General features: G+C 39.6%; 2 protein-coding genes across 11 annotated transcripts in view; both read left to right on the top strand.

Moving 5' to 3' along the window:
• Positions 1 to 3,492, top strand: part of ltbp1 (latent transforming growth factor beta binding protein 1) — a 77,390-nt gene extending 73,898 nt beyond the window's left edge. For all 4 annotated transcript variants that reach the window (XM_008428984.2, XM_008428986.2, XM_008428985.2 and 1 more), the window contains 2 exons: positions 1,560 to 1,709; positions 1,790 to 3,492. In XM_008428984.2, coding sequence (XP_008427206.1) covers positions 1,560 to 1,709; positions 1,790 to 1,956 — 317 coding nt within the window. In that variant the 3' untranslated portion in view covers positions 1,957 to 3,492. The remainder of the gene's footprint in view (positions 1 to 1,559; positions 1,710 to 1,789) is intronic.
• A 2,900-nt stretch (positions 3,493 to 6,392) lies between these two features.
• Positions 6,393 to 20,535, top strand: part of rasgrp3 (RAS guanyl releasing protein 3 (calcium and DAG-regulated)) — a 28,696-nt gene continuing 14,553 nt past the window's right edge. For 2 of the 7 annotated variants that reach the window (XR_535491.2, XM_008428993.2), the window contains exons 1-7: positions 6,607 to 6,928; positions 15,474 to 15,625; positions 15,750 to 15,852; positions 16,129 to 16,191; positions 16,480 to 16,611; positions 18,312 to 18,459; positions 19,552 to 19,725. Coding sequence is in view for 5 of the 7 variants with exons in the window: in XM_008428993.2 (XP_008427215.1) it covers positions 15,556 to 15,625; positions 15,750 to 15,852; positions 16,129 to 16,191; positions 16,480 to 16,611; positions 18,312 to 18,459; positions 19,552 to 19,725 (690 nt within the window). In the remaining 2 variants the exon portion in view is untranslated. Of the gene's footprint in view, positions 6,572 to 6,606; positions 6,929 to 11,517; positions 11,581 to 15,286; positions 15,367 to 15,473; positions 15,626 to 15,749; positions 15,853 to 16,128; positions 16,192 to 16,479; positions 16,612 to 18,311; positions 18,460 to 19,551; positions 19,726 to 20,535 lie in introns of those variants that run through there. The other 5 variants (XR_535492.2, XM_008428994.2, XM_008428991.2 and 2 more) reach the window with 4 other exon arrangements.

Raw genomic sequence — 20,535 nt, 5'->3', positions numbered from 1 at the left:
ATGTTGATTATTGAAGAAAATCCATTGAGAAGGGCTCCAGCGTAATTATCTGAAAAACCGGAAAATGTAGCTTTCTTGCTCAAGTTTGGCTTATACTTAAAAAATCAGTTCTTTTACTTTTTCATGTGGAAGTCTTATTTTCCACCAATGTAGATTTAATTTGCTAGTATCTCAGATTAGTAATACTTACTTCATTTTCATAAGGATATGGTGAGGTAGAAAGATGCCTGCCTTTAATTGATTTTTAGTGATACGTTGATGTTATGATCCCTTTTCTATCTTTTTAATACGAAATAATAATAAAAAAAAGGTTTGCACATTGCAGGACTTGTTTAGTTACCACAGGAATGCTTTAAGCTGCTCCTTCTTCAAACCAGAGGAGATGACAAAACCAAGAAGCTCCAGGAGGATGTGAGGATGTTCATGTCTGGCTCTTAGTTCCCCTCAGCTGCATCCATGTAGAGCTGCTGTCCTGGCTGAGCTGTTGATGAGATGATCAGATTAGACTGATTCACCTGCCAGCATTTTTAACTCAGAGACCCAAACGCAGTGGGGTTTGGAAGCACTTTGCTGCCATCTTGTGTCACAGGAAGATGAAAGCGGAGCTTTCATCTTCCTGTGTGTAAGCATACTATAGACTGCATTTATTCATTAGTTACTCCCTTGACTCTTAAATGTTGTGATTAAGTTATATATGAACAGCACATCCTACAAAACGTTTGCTTTTTGTTATTGCATGCATTCCTGTGGAATGTTGTTGCTCTTAAAGATGACAAAGAAGGAGGAGGAGCTCCACAGCTCCTTTTACGAAAACTGGAAACACTTTTATCATCATATAGAAATGCACATTTCCCTATTGTTCATTATTTCTACCTACTTGTTGGCTCTCAATCATCCTGGACATGCAAAATCTAAAAAAGTTTTAAAAATAAAGCAGCTTAACAAGTTATAACTTAAATAACACGACTTGTATTGACAGCCATTGCAATAAATCTTATTAGGAGTAGTTATCCATTAAAACTTGTTTTATTCAGAGCCTCAATTTTTTAAGGTGTAGCAGAGATTAGTGACACTGAACCAAACTCATATCTAAACAACAGTTAAGTTTTAGTCTGACTTTTATGGGTCTCAACAGTTTGTTTATTGAGAAAAATATGCTTGATGTTCATATCAACTTGTTAGTCATTTTCGGTCCTGCAGCTTGATCACATTAAAAACTTTTTAAGCCACATTTTAGCGTTACATTTAACTGTATATTCCCCCACAAATGTGCGCTATCATCACAGCTAAAGGCAGTCCAATGAAATGTGTGATCTTTTTTTTTTTTTTTATGGTGGGAACCATATTTGTGGCCAGGCAGTGTATTCTCTAACATCAGGTCTGAGATGTTAGGATTCTGTGGTAATATCCACGTGTTAAGTTTCCAACTTTACTACTGCTGCTGTTTTCCAACGCTGATCAGATGATGTAAGGCAGGTAAGTTTATTAACGGCTCCGATCTGTACTCACACCTGGTTTAACCGGTCAGGCGTTGTGTGTGGTCCATGCTTGTGCTGCAGGTCGCTACAGCGCCTTCGAGGGTTTGCGAGCTGAGGAGTGCGGGATCCTGAACGGCTGCGAGAACGGCCGCTGCGTCCGGGTTCAGGAGGGCTACACTTGCGACTGCTTTGCAGGATTCACCCTGGACCTGTCCCGCATGGCCTGCGTCGGTAGGTGGCCGCTCGCCGTCACGTAAAAAACCCGCCGTACCTTTCCTCTGTTTCACGCCAGCACCTCTCTCTGCGTGCAGATGTGAACGAGTGCTCGGAGCTGAACAGCCGGATGTCGCTGTGCAGAAACGGGAAGTGCATCAACACAGTGGGCTCCTACCGCTGCGAGTGCCTGCCGGGCTACAAGGTCTCCGACAAACCCAACTACTGTGTGAAGACGGACAAACAGCAAACATCCACACAGTGAGAGGAGGCAGAGACCAGAAGGGCCACAAAAACCACACGCACAAGCTCATAATACTATACTTGTGAGGACATCCACTGACTACAGTCGGGCAAATGAAAAATTGTCGGCAGCAATCGAATTGTGAACATCCTGCAGCTCAGCTGACCGTCGGCGCGGAGCAGGAGGAGCACAGGGAGCAACAGTCTCCCTTTCCTTTAGCATAACCGAACCACGTTTCATTTTACTTATCACATCCCAAATATTTCTATATCATTTTTATAATGGACTGTTAGATTGTGTTGTCAACAGCGTCATATACACCAGCTGCCTTTTTTTGTCTTTATACAATTAAATTATTATGCCTGAGAGGTAAATTACTGGTCAGCTGGATAAAAGAAATTACTTTCTAGTTTCACTCTACTGGCGCAATATGTCTGACCGATGGTTCTGATTTATTTGTTTTGTTTTGCTTTAAGTGATTTTTAGTCCAGCCAGTCGATGGGATTAATGTGAGCAGTGAACTGGTCTTCCTGTTTCCAGTCACCTGCTTTGAATAATCCTTAGGAAATGTCTATATAAATACTTGTTTTGCGGCCAAAGTTACATAAATGCCTGGCGGTTATCAGAGACCCGGTCGGGTTGATTATAGGCTAATGTGTGGATTTCCTGGAAGTAAAGAGTTGAGGTGCTTTTTAGATCCGAGAAGAGTGATCAAAATCAGCTAGTCCATGACACACACACGCAAATACACACACACGCCTACACACACAAAATCGAATCCACTATATTCAACACTGTATAAAGAAAACACATTAGACAAAGATGAATTATAAAGTTACTTGATGAAGCTTATTTCTGGGAGTGAGATATGTAAAAGAAAATATGTTTGTTTATATCTTTTTTTTTTCTTGAATTTGTCTCTAAGTGGTGCTTTATGAGGCAGCAGAGGTGGATCTGCTCTTTTAGCTTCCTGACAAACCCAACATATGGTTTTATGCTGGGGGATCCTGTCGTGCTTCACAGCACTTCGAATACATCATTGAATATTTCATACCGCAAGGATTCCGGCTGTCCGTTCCACTCCTTCCTCCGACCTCTGACCTCTGGGAACTAGCTGTCATCACACCACAGCACCATCAGGCCGTTTAGCCTGGAAGTTTTTGCCTGAGCTGACGAAAGTCACTCAGCTTTGGAAAGAAGCTTTCCTCGGGCTTTTCTTTTCGATGTGTAACAGCTGTCAGATGCAATCAGACATCTGCAAAACACAGAACAAAACTCTGCTTCATGTTTTCTACAAGAGCTGCTGCTCTCTACATCTTCAAGAGACTCTAACCGTCTTTTCCTGACTCTGTTTCACTCAAAAGTCTTGCCAGGTTGCGATGCTGTTGTGGGACAGTAATGGGAGAGAAGAACCCAGTGTACATTTCTACTAAAGAGTGAAGAGAATAGGCTGTGTATTTGTAATTTGTACATGAACAAATGGCTTTTTCTGTGAATTCATAACAATGTACATTAAACCCATTGGTAATAAACCACAAATTGTTTTATTTAATGGTACTTCTTGGTCCTTTATTTCTCATCTTTAAACATTTACTGAATGTGATTATAGGCTGAGTTATACTGAATAACTCTGCCTGTCATACCCACCCCAGCTGTAAAATAAAAATGTTTACAAGTTTGAAATGTTTATTGTTTTAACTTGGAATTCTCATATTAACACAAATTTTCCTATTCTGACTTTTCTTAAAATTTTGCTCAAATTACTTGAACAGTGCAATAGTATAATCTTGTCCATCTTTGAAGTGTTCTAGGTGTTGTACTTTTGGAGGTAGAACAGTTATAGTGTGATCCAAATGCATAAAAAATACTTTATGTCCTTTATGACAAAAATCAGATAAAGGTTTCACAAATCAAGAACTTAGTTTTAAATATACGGAGAAAAAATATTCCCCATTCCCCCTAGGGGGCACGTAGAATTGCATCTTTGAAGTAACCCTGGATCCAAACTAAATATTCAGTTTATTGTCTGGGTGCAGTCCCTCTGAGAAATGAGCTTTGACCCTCGACTTATTTAAAATTCTGCAGAAAGAACGATTGAATTATAGATTCCCCAAAATAGACATCCCTTTGATGAAACTCATTTAAAAAGCTGCTAAAAACATTACTGTTCAATTTCTTGCTTCTTTATATCAACCAAGAAAAGGACTTACTGACTCCCATCATCTTGGCCTCTGGTTTTGTCTCTGCCACATCTGTTGCAACTCGTTCTTCTAGCAAAGTTCACATTACCACGGTTTTCTATTGGGACAAATCCAGTTCATAGTGTAGGTGTGTGTGTGCGTGTGAGTGCGTGTAGGTGTGTGCGTGTGTGCGTGTGTGTGTGTGTGTGTGTGTGTGTGTGTGTGCGCGTGCGTGACAGCCCCAGTACCTGTTTCCATGGTGAACTAACAGGAGCCTTTCAAACAAAGCTTTTATCTACTGTGTTTTAGTTTTGCAGGAATAAAGTTCTGAATGTGTTTCTGTGCTGAGAATCGGATTTATTCAGACTGTGTGTTTCAGTAAGATGGTCACTGAGAAATGTTGGCTGGGCTCTCCTGATCCCAGACCATGTTTCCAGTAAACTCAAAGTCTATTCATAGACTGAGTCTCTCTATGTCTCTATGTTTCACTCGCTCTCTCACTTTGCGTCTGAGCTACTACTACTACTATTATTATTATTATTATTATTATTATTATTATTATTACAGTTGTTGTTAGCCATTATCTGAGTGAGCCCACGTATCCTCTGATAGACCAGGATCTCAGTCTGCACGGCTGACAGTCATTCTGTTTGCCTGGATTTCTACGAGCTACGTCGTTCACACACAACTTGTTTTCTGTGCTTTTCCTTTAAATGTTAATACTTTGTGTGCTGTGTTTTCTTTGATTATGTATCTAGAAAGTAACTCTGTTCTCTTTCAGTGTCATACTTCTGAGAAAGTATCTGCTCATGCTCTCTGCTCTGTTTCTGTTTTCCATGAACAGCAGTGAGTGGTGGTTTGGAAGTAGCACAACATCAAGCTGTAGTCAGCTTTTGCTGAACGGAGTCAAAGGTCACAGTGTGACTAATCACATGTTAGGTCCAGGTTTGGTGTGGAAGAGCACCAACAGACCGAACAGCAAAACCCAAAGTAACAAACCCAACTGGACACTCACTTGACATTCCCAGCATTGCTAATGCGGCATAATGAGAAAAAAACAATACTACCAATATAAATGTTACATTTCACTTGCTGTTGCCTCTAAAGAAAAGGTGCACAATGTTTCCACTGCAGACGAGATTAAAAATGAAACAATTAAAAAACAGAAGAATTGCTCTCATGTGTGCTGTCCAGGGGAGCTTTCTGTGTTCTGCATTTAGCTTATTTCTTACAGAACCATCACAGCATCAAAGCCAGAGAGTTGGCACACCTTATTAACCTGGAATTACTGGTGTGCTCTGTACTGCCAAAGCCATTATACATTTGGTCTAATTATTCTAGCCTAGCCACTGCCTTCAGGCGCAGTTCCGCTCAGTTCTCATCTCCCTTCAGTTCTTCATCTGGGATTTCTTCCATTGAGCTCAACTCCTCCCATCGAATTTCAACCAGAGAACTGGAGGAGGAGTTGTGAACAACAGCTTTTAGAAATATAGTCTAGTTATAGTTTTATTAATGGCAGTGGAGGAAATGAACAAAGCCATGCCTTCCATGATGATCACACTTCCAAATATTGAGCAATTAAAGTCGGATCAAGAGAAATGTTTAAGGCATTTTATTGCTGGCAAAAGATGTAGTTTGGCTCAGTTGTTCTCTCTTTGCAGTGGGGAATAGTTGTTTACAGCGCAGGCTTCATAGCCGTCATCGAAGCAAAGAGTAGAATAAGAGACTGGGTTTTACCAGGCTGTAATTATTCTGATACCGTCACATAAACGTTCACACACAGATTTCTACCACTCCATCTAGGTTCATGTCAGTGGCTTTATAACGACAGCTAAATTTCACCATGGTTGTTCTTTCATTTTCATTCAAATATTGAATATGAGTACATTTCCGGAGATCTCGGTAAAACACAAGCCATTGTCTTTGTGGAACACGGTCTCACCACACTTCCAGTAGACATCTAATCAAACCTGAACCCCATGTCCAACACCGTGAGACATTTCCATAAACGAGACACCAGATTCCCGCACGGTGGCTGTGGTGCCAGCTGAATGTGTGTGAAACAATCAAAACTGGAGCTGAATTCTTTTTGTGCAGCCAGACAGCAGGATGTGCTGTCAGTGCTTTTGTTTAGGCAGACCTTTTTAGAAGCCCAGAGACAAAACAATGTGTACAACGTCATCGGAGTGGAATATAGGATGGGTTGACCCTCAACAACAATGCAGCAGTGCTCACATGGACTGGCTCCACCCTGGCTGTCGGTCATCACTCTGAGAGAAATCCAAAAACAAATCAAACGCTTGCAACACTGTGTTGCATTCACCGAACAACGTTCTCCTGAACTGTTTTTGGAATCTGCTGCAGGAAGATACAAAAGAACAAAGATGAACATGCTCACGAGCGTGTTGTGATACATTTCCTGCACAGCTTTTTTTTTTTTTTTCACTTTGCCTTGTGTGAGTACTATATTTAGCCTGGCTTAACTCAGGCAGGAAAACTAAGTTGGGAAAGAATTGAAGGAAGTCTAGTGGTCATTTAGACAAACAAAGCTCACACACAGGGCTCTGCGCTGGCTGAATACACAACATCAGTACGTGTAGCTGTACAAAACAAAGGACTTCAGATGAGAGAATCTGAGAAACCATCTGAAGAGAGGAGCTATGCTGGCCGGAGAGAGAGGTCTCCTAGTTTTAACTGTTTTAACTGTTTTTTAAGTTGTAGGTCTGAAGATAAAAAGGAAATTGGTCGACCCATGGACATCTTGAAAGGCTGCATCTATGACTTGTGTGGATAGTTCCTGGGTATAAAGTGAGGTAAGGTGCATGTGTAAAACTTCAGCAATGATTATAAGTCGCAATTAGGATTGTTTGTCTGGCTGTGAAGTTACTTACCAGCAGTTTTCTCTTGCAGTCAAAGCGACTGCTTGTCTGCAACTGAGAAAACCCCATAGTTTTATAGTTAGTCTTTTATATTGGGTTTGTTCAAATCTGCATGTTTACTGTGTTATCAGGTATTTTACCCAGACACAGTTCAATTTAGATTGAATTTGACTTTACGTCTTTTTATTCTTGATCGTTGTGTAAGTCCAGGCTTAATCTCACAGAGGCATCAGGGTTGTGTCTGTCCATTGCAGGACTTCTTCTTCTGCTGGTACATATTTATACCAGAATGACGTGACGTAGAACGTAAAGAAGATGAAAATGTGATTTAAAAGTGAATATCTCTGTCAGCCATTGAGGGAGAGGCAGGTACATGCTGGACAGGTTGCTGCTCTACCACAGGACAAACAACCACACACACAAGGGAATTTCAAGTGATCATTTGAGAGAGTATCCATATTTTTAGACAGTGGAATGGAAACTGAAGCAACATGCATGCAGAAATGCTCCTGGCTGGATTTCTACCCCAGGGCAAGGCAGCAGTGATAACAACTTGCAGCCAACAGGACAGTGACTGGACACTGACCGGTGGCCTTACATGTAACACACTGGTGTACTTTTAAGCCTCGACTGAAATCAGAGCAAAAACGTCTCACTGTTGTGGCCAGTGTGCTGCATTTAGGAAGAGCAGCACCAACTCCATTGCATCAACTAATTAGAATAATTTCTTCATTGACCTGTTAGTTGTGCACATGCATGGAGCAAACTGATAGTAATCCGACTCCACTCTCTGTTTGTGTCTAAAAGCTCTCCATTTAGTCATCAGCAGTTATCACCTTTAATAATTAACTCACCCTGGCTGCAGCAGGACTCCACTTTCCCACATGGTCCAACTACGACCTGAACCAGGTTTCTTACTGGAGTCTTGACATTTGTTGCACAATATGACATGTGAGAGAGTCTGTCGGAGACTTCTCTTAGATTAGTCAGTTGTTTTTGTTTTTTAAACACCTAAAACTCTTTTTGACCATTGATTCCAAAAAGACATACAGTTTTTTTCTCAAATAGGAGGATGGCTCCTACAGTTGCAGTTTCTCTATTGATCAATGACATCATTATTTCTAAATGCTGAGCAGGTGAAGATGAATAAAAAAAAAGAAATGTGATTGTATCAGTGAATACATTTTACAAAACCAACTTTTAGAGCATTTTGTCTTTGTATCATTTGACTCATCGGGCCTCTGGGTTTATTACACAGCCTTCCAAATGTAGCTAAACCCACTGTGAAATCAAAATGTCACCCCTGAAAAAAATCCAACAACATGGTCGGTGTGAAGAGACACTGGAGCAAGTGGTTCCCCTTCTCTGTTCATCTGAACTTTTCCCTCAGCCGTTTGCTGCCAAAATTGATTAACAGATTCGAGTTGGTGAAAATATCAGATAACTGGGTTTCAGTTCAGTCATAGGAAAACAGATCTTCCCTTCATCCATGTAAGTTGTCAGACATATCTGACTCTGATCCCATAATTCACAGCAAAGTCAATTAGTAACACTGCTAAGAAAGTACTTGAAAATACCACCTGTTATCTTCTGTTTATATAAGATCAAGAAGGAACAGATTGGATATCCATCCATCCATCCATCCATCCATCCATCCATCCATCCATCCATCCATCCATCCATCCATCCATCCATCCATCCATCCATCCATCCATCCATCNCATCCATCCATCCATCCATCCATCCATCCATCCATCCATCCATCCATCCATCCATCCATCCATCCATCCATCCATCCATCCATCCATTTTCTAACACACTTGTCCCTGATGGGGTCATCAGTGGTCCTGGTGTCTATCTCCAGTGGTCAACAGGTGAGAGGCGGGTTTACCCTGGACAGATTGTGAGTCCAATGCAGCAGATTAGATATATAATATTAATTTTCTATCAAGAAACAGGACTTTGATATAATTAGTCACATTGTATTTGTTTTTCACAAAACCAATCCTTTTTGTGTTGGGAATTATACCCGTCTATGTGTAGATGATCCCATTTGTTCTCATTCAGAATATAGATCTAGATGTAGAGCGTATCATGAAAACATGGCTGTATCAGTCTGTGGTTCCACCGGCTGAGGAAGGAAGCTGCAGCACAGCGTGTTCTTGATGTGCGTCCTCGTCTTTGTGGGAGTGAAGAGCTGGTGCTCCAGTCCAATTAATGAAGTCTATCAGTGTGTCCCAGGTCCATTTGGCCGACATACAACAATGTGTCCTCACTCTGCAGAATGTCAAGTGGTTGCATGAAAGGCCTGATAGAGGAAGAGTACACACTGTACATGTTGTTATTGTGAATATGCGTCACACTGCTACACGTTTTGCATAAATTAATGATATGAGTCTATCAAAATCTGGCTTGCTGGTCACTTTTTATCCTGTGTCTGTTTTATTGAGTTTGATCCCAGAGAATGGGTCAGCAGAGTTCAACTTGTTTTTACCTGTAAATGTGAGACACGCTGATGTCTCAGTTGTACCTCAATCCTTTTCTGCCCCTAATCAACTCAACCCCTCCTCCACTTATGTCCCCATTTCCTGATTTCCCAACCTGTAGAGGCTCAATCTACGTAATCATGAACAAACTGAGACAAATTAAACAGATACGTAAAGAAAGTGCTTCATGATGGAAACAGATAACAATTTTTTAGCTCAGTTCCATCTGTTTTCTTGAACCTAACTTCTTTAAAGTCAGTTTGATTATTTATTGAGCCTTCTCAGTGTGCACATAGCCAGGGTTAAGATGGGGGTATCTTGCTGTTTACCTTCAGCATTAATACAATTTAACACAAGTTGGCGCAAAGTTTACGCTATGGCCCTGTCCCAATACTCGCTCTGCCACCCTGGTCCTTCAAATGCGCGATCACACCGAAGGGTTCGAGTGAAAAGTGTGTCCTAATTCTCTGGAATGGTCTTTCGCCTCGCCCCTGATTCACACTTCAGTTCAACCCGCATTCTTGCTGACATCAGCAAAGTGAATTTACCCACAATTAATCGCTTCATGCGATGTTTTGTATTAAAAGACAGAAATATGGCCGTTTTCACTGTGCAAGCTGTATTGGTCATGAATTTTTTATTTTATTTTTTTTCAAATTTAAAGCATTGAAATACTTTTAGTTTCACTCCACTGTAGAAGTGTGAAAGCGATTGAATCTTGCTATGCCTGATTGTACTCAGTAGCACCAGGTCTCAGGTCCCTCACTGCTCAGGCTCATGCTGAACAGCATGCATGAAAACACAATTAGCATTATCATTTACTTGTTTGTAAATCTGGGTTAAAAAAAAAAGATTTTTCAGAAGATCTTGGTCAACAACAATCTCAGACACTTTGCCTTCAGGCCATTAGCACATCGATGTTAACAGGTGTGGTTGTACTCTCTGAGAAATACACCTTTCATTAGACAAAAACACTTTTGCCTGGTGAGGACATTGGTCTTCACTGACTTCTTAAATAACAATCTGTGACGTCCAAATGGTTAAAAACTCTCTGAATTATTCATGCGTTCTGACTCTTCACTCTGGTTCACATGTTTAGGCCAGAGGCCAAAATATCTTGAGCCTCTGCATTTAATAATTTCCATTTTCTTGTCTTCCAGCTGATACTTGCACAACAATAAAGCAGCTTGCATGTACTTTTTATTACCAAAGATGATCTTTCACACTGTTGAAAGCCACTGGCCAAAGAATCTTGCTGGGTTCCATCTGGGAACATTTTTTTGTTGACGGTTCAGTTTTTTTTTCCGCTCGTTGCATCGCCCGCAACAAAATCGACTATGAGCATATTTGCAAATATCTTCAAGTAAAAGTACTACCAGATAATGTATCCAACTAGAAAATGATTTTGTAAGACTGACACTCATTTATATTAGTGACTATATAATTTAGTCAAGAGTCATAACGTGATCTATAAGCAGTTTTTAATGATAGAAAGGTGGTTCGCCCAGGGCACCCAACAGGCTAGGAGCACTGCTGGGAGGGTCATGTAATGGAAACAGTAGGCCAGTGAGGCAACTGTCATCTACAGCAAAATGTCTCCTTGAGATAATCCTAAGACACAACTTATGATCCGGTGCTAAAGGTTGCATCTCGAAGTAAAAAGTGATAAAACTCAGACACTGTTTCCACAGAGGAAACAACAGTACATGTTTAGATCTATCCCGTCTTCTTAAATCTCAAACTAGGTCCAGCCCAATTAGATAAAGTGTCTGATATTATAAGAAACACAACTTTGCTCTCTTTCCGTGGCTCTCTTTGTATGTGTGTGTGTGTGTGCGCGTGTGTGTGCGTGTGTGCGTGTGTGTGTGTGCGTGCGCGCACATGATCACATGGAAAACTGCTGCTGCTCCAGGCTGCTGTGTTTACCAACAAGAGAAGGAGGAGGTGGCGGAGGAGGTCATAGAGTGGAGTAGCTCCACCATGGGAGGCTCTTTGTGCTCGTCAGCCAGCAGCAGCCTGCAGCATGCAGCAGAGCTGGATGTATCATTAACAGGACTGATCCTTAGCCTGGACGTTTGCATAAACGTGACGGTTTAACAGGTAAGACTTGACTCTGAAGCTTTAAATGATGATCGCTGATGTGTTCTTTAAGCCTCAACAGAGTTTAGTGGAAGTTTTAAGATGATTTGACTTTAAGCTTCTGCGTGTAGCTTTACAGTGGGGTGCAAGCAACAAAACATCATGTTTATAGAGCAGAACAGTGGATGTGAGTTTATTTGTGTGAACCTCAGAACTAGTAATAGTAGATGCTCATTTCATGCTTGCCACTGGGCATTAAGTGATGCAGCTGAACCAGAGGAACCAGAGGGAGACACATGGCGACCCTCTGCCAGGGCAGAAACAGACCAAGTTGTCGCCACATCATGCTGCCGAGCCACGAAATCAGAGGCAGGAGTCAGAAGCAACACACAATATGAAACGCATGAATGTTGGAAAAGTTGCGCTGAGTGTGTGACGTTCACAACAGAGGAAATGAAAGAGAATGCTGTTAAAATAATCTCTGTGTTGTCTGTGTCACACTGTGTTCCACCACACAGAACTGTTCATTTATTCTAATCGCTGCATTAGACAATATATATATTTCAACAATATATATATTTCAGGCTGGGTTCATTTTTAACTCAAGTTAACATTTTACTGAAGAAAGACACTTCCAATGCTTTTGAAAATCCTTATCCAGTACGAGGTCGGTGTTAGTCCGAATGGACAGTTTGTGTGTCTGGATTGCTTTCCTCACATCCAGTTCAAGCACAGATTGGAGAGCCCTACTTTAATGATCATTTATAAAAAGGAACATTCACTAAACATGTTTTTGCAAATCCAAATAGATCCCAAAGAATACAAGGATGAATCATGGCCAACGTGTAGCTCCAGTACACAACCTATGTGATCTCATGTCACTGCAGGGGGCATATAGGTCCATTTTATTGCCATTTTGAAACCAAAAGTTCACATAAAATATGAAATAAGACATACATCTTTTTTCTCACTATCTAAAGTTGAATTATTTCTTGTTTTAGGTCAGCTCCATTTGCCAAAGTGATTTATATTTGCTAAATGCCAGGATATTGAGTGAGAGATTGTTAGAAAGTTTATTTGGTCATATCTTCAAAGTCAAAAAATCTACATACAGTAAACTTTTGAACTGGTAGTGTTGCTTTCCAGCTGTATGATTTGGGTCAAAATCAAAAAGGGTCAAAAAGGGTTTCCTTTCACAAAACTGTCACCATAGTGAGTTGGAGTTCTGGTCCATTCAGAAAGATAATAACAAATAAATCTCCGGTATATTCTACATAATTTTAGCTGATTTTTAACTAGAGAACTTTGGTCTGATTTAATTTCAGACCGTGAAAAATAAAAGGTTGTGCCTTTTAATTCGATGTACATATTCTGTCCAGTAGGGAGCAGTGAATCCACCAAGGCCTGGTTAAGAATGGTGATGTTAATGGTTTTGGTGCAACTCTATTTTTTGGAGATGAATAAAACAGTAACATCAAAGCATGTCTGGTACGTCTGAAGAGACATAAAAAATAAGTGAATGCCTAATAAAAGAAGCTAAAAGACTTTATAACATATAGACACAATGGGTTTCACTGATATATAGACAATAAATCAATATTAGAAATGACTCAATGGCTATGTCAACAAAATACCCAATGAAATATGAAAGGTAACAATATTGTTTAATCTTCAAGATGCAAACAGTAGATAATCAACTAATGGATATTTGCACTTCTCAGATCCTGCTTCAGATGTTTCAGGTTTTTTTAGTCTCTTTTTGTGTGTTTCCCTACAGCTTAGGCCAAGTTGTGTCGCCACCTTAAGGTCTAGTGAGGTGGGTCTGGTTGCCTCTACTGTGTCGGGACAGATTCTCATCCTCCCTACATGAGAGGGAGAAACTGTTGAATAGTTTAGACTAATTATAGATTAACATATTAATCTACATGTTAACATAGATTGACATACTTGTAAATTCTAGATAACATATTTATAAATTAACAATTAACATATTTGCATGTGTATGCTTATTTTATTTATTTATTTGCATATATTCAGTCATATTTAAATTACTTGCATATGTGTGTGTGTGTGTGGGGGGGTGTGCGTGCGTGCGTGCGTGCGTGCGTGCGTGCGTGCGTGCGTGTGTGTGTGTGTTTGTCTCTATAAATTTTATAGACAAACATAACAGAAATCAGGACAGGTGTTTTTATCAAGGCTGCCTCATCCTTAAACAATAAAAAATGTGGATGTTTTTAAGTGCACAGCTTTGAGATTTGAAATTGGATTGATTAATTCATTCAAAACATTCATTTGAAGATAAAAATGGTGGTTAAGCTTATCAGATTGTGCAGTTATTACATTAAGGACCTTCTGAGCTTTTCTTGCCATCACTTTATCTGGTTATTTTCACAAATTGAGTGACAAAGCTCTCTGGTTTCCCAGTGCACTTTGTTTATTGAGCGCTGCATGTGAAGCACCATCTGCTGGAACATGGTTTAAAACAACAGGATTTTAGTCAGAGTTTGAACAATGAATCTCACTTGTGATGTGTTTTGTCGTATCGGGGTTTGAACACGAGGGAAGGATGTGTGCTGTGATATGTGCAACCGGCGATGTTTAGTCATGTCACTGTTCTGTCACATCATCGTGTTATTTAGTATATTAAAGGATCACTGGACTGTTTGGTGGATTAAAGTTCAATACCTTTGAGTGCCTCCAAGTGTTTGAATAACTGCTATCTTAATTTTAAGTTAGATTGTGTGTTTGTCTAGACAGCAGCAGCTGCAATCAACATTTTTAATGCATATTTTGGAAGCCTTGCTTTGGAAAAGATTGATGGAGATAGCAAAATAAAAATAAAAAAAATCTTTGTGAATTTTGCGAAAACGTTTTTGCATTCACTTCAGGTGGTTCTAAATATGTACATTTTGTGGAAAATTCTCAAAACAAACCACAGAAATCTGAAAATCCAAAGACACCAGCAACAGCTGAACTACTGACAAAACAAGAGGGAATCAAACCGTCGTAATAAAAAAAAATTTGCACAAAAGTATTCTAGTTATCCAATCACATTTTCACACAAATAGACTGACCAATTGAACCTAAGTAGGCTCATGGTTGCTAGGTGGCCAGACAATATATCTAAAGGCTAGATCGTCCAATTTTATACCTGCTCTCTTCTGCGTTTTGTGTTAAATAAATCAAAGAAACGGTTTGCAGTGCTCTTAGAATACTGTCTGGGGCCACAAAATTTCAGTTGAGAAGTGAACTTCATTCAGATTTAAAATCATGCAGCCGAGTCCATCCATTATAAGTCATTATAACATTAGGTCAGAGTCAGTGGATTCTAAAGTAAAAGCCTGTTCTGAGACAAACTCCCTTTTAAAAGGAGGAAACATTCAGCAGAGCCTGGCTAGGCATTAGCAGCAGTAGAGAGACAGTAGCAAACACAGAGGCCGGGTCAGCTGTGTACTTTCCACAACACTGGAAAAACATACAGAACACATGCTGTCTGGATGTGTTTATCTGCATCAACACATTCAGATAAATAACAGGGTGTAAAGACAGCAGGGTGAGGAAAGGGGTCAGCATGTTGTCTAGAACAATGGTGCCCAAAGTCGGTCGGCACCCTGTATGGTTTAGTTTTCTCCCTGGTTTAACACTCCTGGATCAAATGATGGCTCGTTAGATGGCCTAATAAAAACATTGACAAGCTGAGGAGATTGTTACTACCACCAGGGAGGAATTAAAACATGCAGGAAACCGGCCCTCCAGGACCGACTTTGGGCACCACTGAATTAGAAGTAGCAGTTGAATATATTTCTGGTAGATTATTCTGTCATTTACCACTAAGTTTTGTAGACATTTTCAGTTGTGCTTCCAAAGAGGCTTTCTGTTGACACAGTGATCCTTGTTTTCTCCTCAACTTCTAGGGTTTGCCGTCTATCTGCTGTTGCCAAGAAAGCCCTGAAAGGCAGAGCGAGCTGAACTGTGCATTCCCACCACTGTGGAACTATGGGATCCTCCACTCTGGGCAAGGCGGCTTCTCTCGATGCACTGCTAGTTGAATGCATTCATGCATTTGGTGAGAGACGCACAACATCTTAGTTGATGTGAAGAACTGACGTTTTGTGATGGGCTGTTAGCGATGTCATTATTTCATGGTAGTTTACATCTTATGCTATTCTGGGACTTCTTTCTCTTCACAGATGATAACGGTGATCTCCATGCCAACCTGCTCCCTCGCACCCTGCTACTAATGCATCGCTGGTATGCTACATCCTCTGAGCTGGCAGGAAAACTACTAATGATATATCCCATCTGGCAGGACAAAAGTCCTTAAACATTTTATTTTTCTTCAAATATTATCACAAGTTATCTTTATAAAGGAGGTTTTTCCATACAACTGCCCAGAAAGAGTTTGCTTTTAGGACCAACGCACTGGTGGGCGTCAATGCACCTTTACATGTTATATGTAGTTGAGTTTAGTAAGATTACATTTTTGTACCAAAGACCAATCTGTGAACCTGCAACCAGTTTCCTTTTAGTTTATCTATTTTTGTCATAAAATCCTTAACCAAAATCTACGTACCGTGACGGCAAAGAAGACAGCTGCAGGATGACCAGGCTGAAGATTTGCTATTTCATGAGGTAAAGAAATAAACACATTCAAGACTCCAAGGAAACAATGTCCAATTCAAAATTGTCTTTAATTACATAAGTTTAACTCCACCTAATTATGTTTCCACACTTTGTATTTTTAAGACTTAAAGTCTCTCTCAATGTTTTGTGTTTTTGCAATATTTCTTACTGATTAATGTCGTAACTTTAAATAAAGTCAGAGACCTCCAGGGTTTTAGAAGAACAGCTCATTGGATGAGGGCAGTTCCGGGGCCTTTCTGCACCTTAACACCCGGTAATGTGAATGTGCACATGTAGGTTCTGGACAGTGACCTTCCCTGCAGAATTCAACCTGGATTTGGGACTGATCCAGATCACAGAGGAGTTCAGGGAGGTGGCCGCTCAGCTTGGTTGTGAAGAGCATTTTAAACTCATCGACATCTCAGCCATGTAAGACACCAAACACACACACGCACACGCACTCGCACACACCTGCACACACACCACTGTAGAATTGTTGCTTCCTGACAATAGATCTCATTACAGTTGAAATGCTTGATTATTTCCGATGCATATTTTGGATGAGAAAGTATGACTATGAACAGCAGCTCATTCTGTTACTAAAGCTTCGCTAGTCTCTTTTCTTGGACTGGGTGGTTTCATTAGGAGAATTGTTTTGATTATGATTCTTATCGGATTGACCACACGCTGCCGAGGAAAGGCATCTGATTCTTCACCCAGGATTTGTTGCGAGTTACCCAATATAGTTATGTTCGTCATTCTTGCATGAATAGCACAATGTCTCAAGTGTTCAGTGGGGCTAAAGCCTGGACTGTTTGCAGGATCTCTAATCTTCTTTTCTCTTTACAACTTTCAGTCAAACTCCACTCTGTCGAGGCAAAAATTGACATTTTGTGGGATAGAGTTCAGTCTTAAAGAGAGCAAATGTGAGATTGACGCTGGTTTCAGAATTTCATCTCCATCTTGACAGTAAACCTTGTTTTCATAGAAAGGAAAACTCCATCCTACACCATCACACCACCTCTATCAAAAAACTGTCTTGCATTGCATGGGAGGATTCAGTTTTCACTGATGTGACCCATATTCTCAACATCTGGTGCTAAAACTAGTGTATTTTAGTACTTTCAGGCTAACATCAATAAGAAACTGTTTTTTTGCCTGGTAACAAAAAGGTTAACTAACCCTCTTATGAGTTATCTTTAGAAATGTGTATTAATGTATTTATGAGGTATGAACAGACTTTTCAACAATAAGATGTCTTGCCAAGAATAAGAGTTAAAACAATCACATTTCCTTCTGTTACATTTATATTTGCGATCTTACTATTTTACTGGAATGAAATTCCTACTGAGTAGTTTGGAATTTCCAAGTACAAAGTAGAAAAACAACACATAGAAAGCCCACTGAAGTTTGAATCTGACGTCTAAAGCTTAAAGCTGTGCACATCCTTAAGTTCAGTTCTGCACATAAAACAGAGTGAAAGCTGGAGAAAAACGGTTACAGTTTTTATGTTTTCTGTCCTGTTAAGCCATTGGCACACATTGCACCTTAGAATCTCTATTCATGAATTTATATACTTTCTATGTATGTTTAAATGCAGAAAATCAGGACAAATATTAGCAAATATAATTGATTTTGGACCCAGAACTGACTCTATTAGGAGGTTAAATGAATAATTCTCTTTAAAAAAAAAAACCCAACATGGCTGGCATAAAAGAATACTGAGTTTTATTTACATTATTAGAAAGTAATTGGACAACTATTTATTCAGCTTTTATATGTTTAGTTTACATGATTGGTTAAAACTGTGTTGGCTGTAACAGTCATCAATCTAATCACATGTTTGTTCATCAGCCTTGATTTTTGTCCAAATAACACAAAGCACATTTAGACTGCTTCGATATTCAAGATACGAGCTGCTCAACACCAGTAACAGTAAATTCAGATGTACAGAAAAAATACCACAACGCATTAATAACACTGAAGATTTCTGTAAATAAAATTATTTGTTTTGTTTGTTCCTTACTTCTTTCTGGCTGTAAACATTGTCTTAAATATCCCTAAACAGAACCTTCCTGCTGATTTGACTGAGTTCAGTCTGCCAGCTTATTGACCTGATCTCCTTACAGACCGTCATATGATTGGATGCGGAAGTTGACCCAAAGGAAGAAACAAGCCAAGAAAGGGAAAGCATCACTGCTGTTTGACCACTTGCAGCCTGTGGAGCTGGCAGAGCATCTCACCTTCCTGGAGTTCAAGTCTATCCGGAGGATATCGGTGGGTCAACCTGTCAGCCTTACCTGAAACCTCTTAAACTGATGGTTGACACACAGAGATCTCTTTATACAGTCATACTGAATAAATCATTGAACAGTTATCTCAGTAACTCGGTTCACTCAGTGAAACACATTCCACACAGACTGAAGTTTTCAAGCCTTTATTTTCTGATGATTGGTTTTCAGATAACAGCTAATAAAAACATGACATTTATGATTAGAATGTTAAATGAGACCAATAAAAAAACATTTGAAAATATTTTTGATGTGGGCTTAATGATAAATGTATTTTATGTTATTTTCAAGACATTTTTATTTTATTTAATTTTAGTCTGACAGATTAGCCTCATCAGAACTCATATCATAATTCATAGAATGATTCTGCATTTGGCAAAACGTTATCATCTGTGGCAGTAGAAACCAACTGTAGTGCAGATATGTACTGTGTTGTATGAAGAGGACTTTAGTCAACATGTTCAACATCATGGGAAGTTGCTCACCTGTTGCAAAGGCTGGATGTTCTCAGGGGAAACTCATCATTTTCCCTCAGCTTGATTGATTACAAATGATGTCCACAATAATGGAAATATCTGGATTTAGTGAATTCAAAGTGAGAAAACTGAGACAATCTAGAATAACACTGGAATGTTTTCAGTTGAAATGTAATAGTGATGAGAGAAGACTGCTGCTTTAGAGAGTAATCCACTTTTAAGTGTACAGTACTGTACTTACACTCCTGAACAGGAAGTTGGAACATTCCAGATCACATATAAAACTTTTTCCAAATATAGAATTGTAATTAAAAAATGACAATCAAATCCTCTCACTTTATTTTTCATGTCTAGTTAATAATTGTTGCTTCATCAAATAAATGTTGTCTAGATTTCAAGAAAATAAATGACCTTTTTTTTGACCCGTACATTTTTTTGGTCCCTACATTTTCAGCAGAATCCTTTCTTTTAAAATTTCCTGTAATTTTACAGTAAGCAGTTAGTTTATATTTCATTTAACTGAATATTAAAATCCACACAGAGTTAAGTTGCATTGCATGGCATATAAATGAATCTTGGTAATAGTTCTCCTTTGTCCTCAGTTCACTGACTATCAGAGCTACGTGATCCATGGTTGTCTTGTGGAAAATCCGACTCTGGAGCGCTCCATCGCTCTCTTCAATGGCATCTCACAGTGGGTCCAGCTGATGGTGCTCAGCAAACTCACACCTCAGACCCGAGCAGAGGTCATCGCCAAATACATCCACGTGGCTCAGGTAACTCCTAAAATAGGCTACTCACATATACAAACTGTATTTAACACATGTTTCAAAAACAAGAAAGAATAGCTGCAGATTTTCTCTCTGTTTATTCGAAACCTTGGAACATAAACAGATTAAGATTATATCCAGAGATGCTAGAATGCAAGAATAAAAACATGTTTCAAGTAGCAACAAGCTACTGCATCATATGGCAATGATTTCTGATAACGTGATTATATTATTTAGCACATTTTATATAAGTAAGAAACTGGTCATCTTGGCATTTTTCATCATTTCATTCATTCTTTTTGTCTTGAAAAGAGCCCAATGGCAGTGGTGGGAAGAAACGAAGTACAAGTACTTCGTTACTGTACTTAAGTACAGTTTTCGTGTATCTGTACTTTACTKAAGTAGATTTAATAATGGGGACTTTCTACTTTTACTTCACTACATTTTACAGTAAGTATCTGTACTTTCTACTTCACTACATTTCTACAAAAGTGTCGCGTTACTCGTTACATCCAAGTCGCGTTGCTCTTTTCTTCCGTTAAAATGTGAAGTTCAGGGATTTAAGGTGGCGCCGTAAAATCCGAGCAATAACGTGACTTAGTGTCTGTTGTCACCCATCGGCTCCACCTTTACTCGCACTCGGAGCTCCAGACATGCGCAGTGCTTTCCTCTGAGCGGGAGGAGATGTTTGTCTATAATATAAAAGCGCTGCATAAATTGATATGGCGACATGTAAAATCAGCAGCGCTTCGCTTTCACAGACGGGGGACTTCGTCCAACTTTTAGCGTCACTTGGAAGGAAAGCTTAAAGAAAGG

Source organism: Poecilia reticulata, linkage group LG15 (genome assembly GCF_000633615.1).
Source record: "Poecilia reticulata strain Guanapo linkage group LG15, Guppy_female_1.0+MT, whole genome shotgun sequence".
Classification (NCBI taxonomy): domain Eukaryota; kingdom Metazoa; phylum Chordata; class Actinopteri; order Cyprinodontiformes; family Poeciliidae; genus Poecilia; species Poecilia reticulata.
This window is presented reverse-complemented; position numbering and strand designations above follow the sequence as displayed.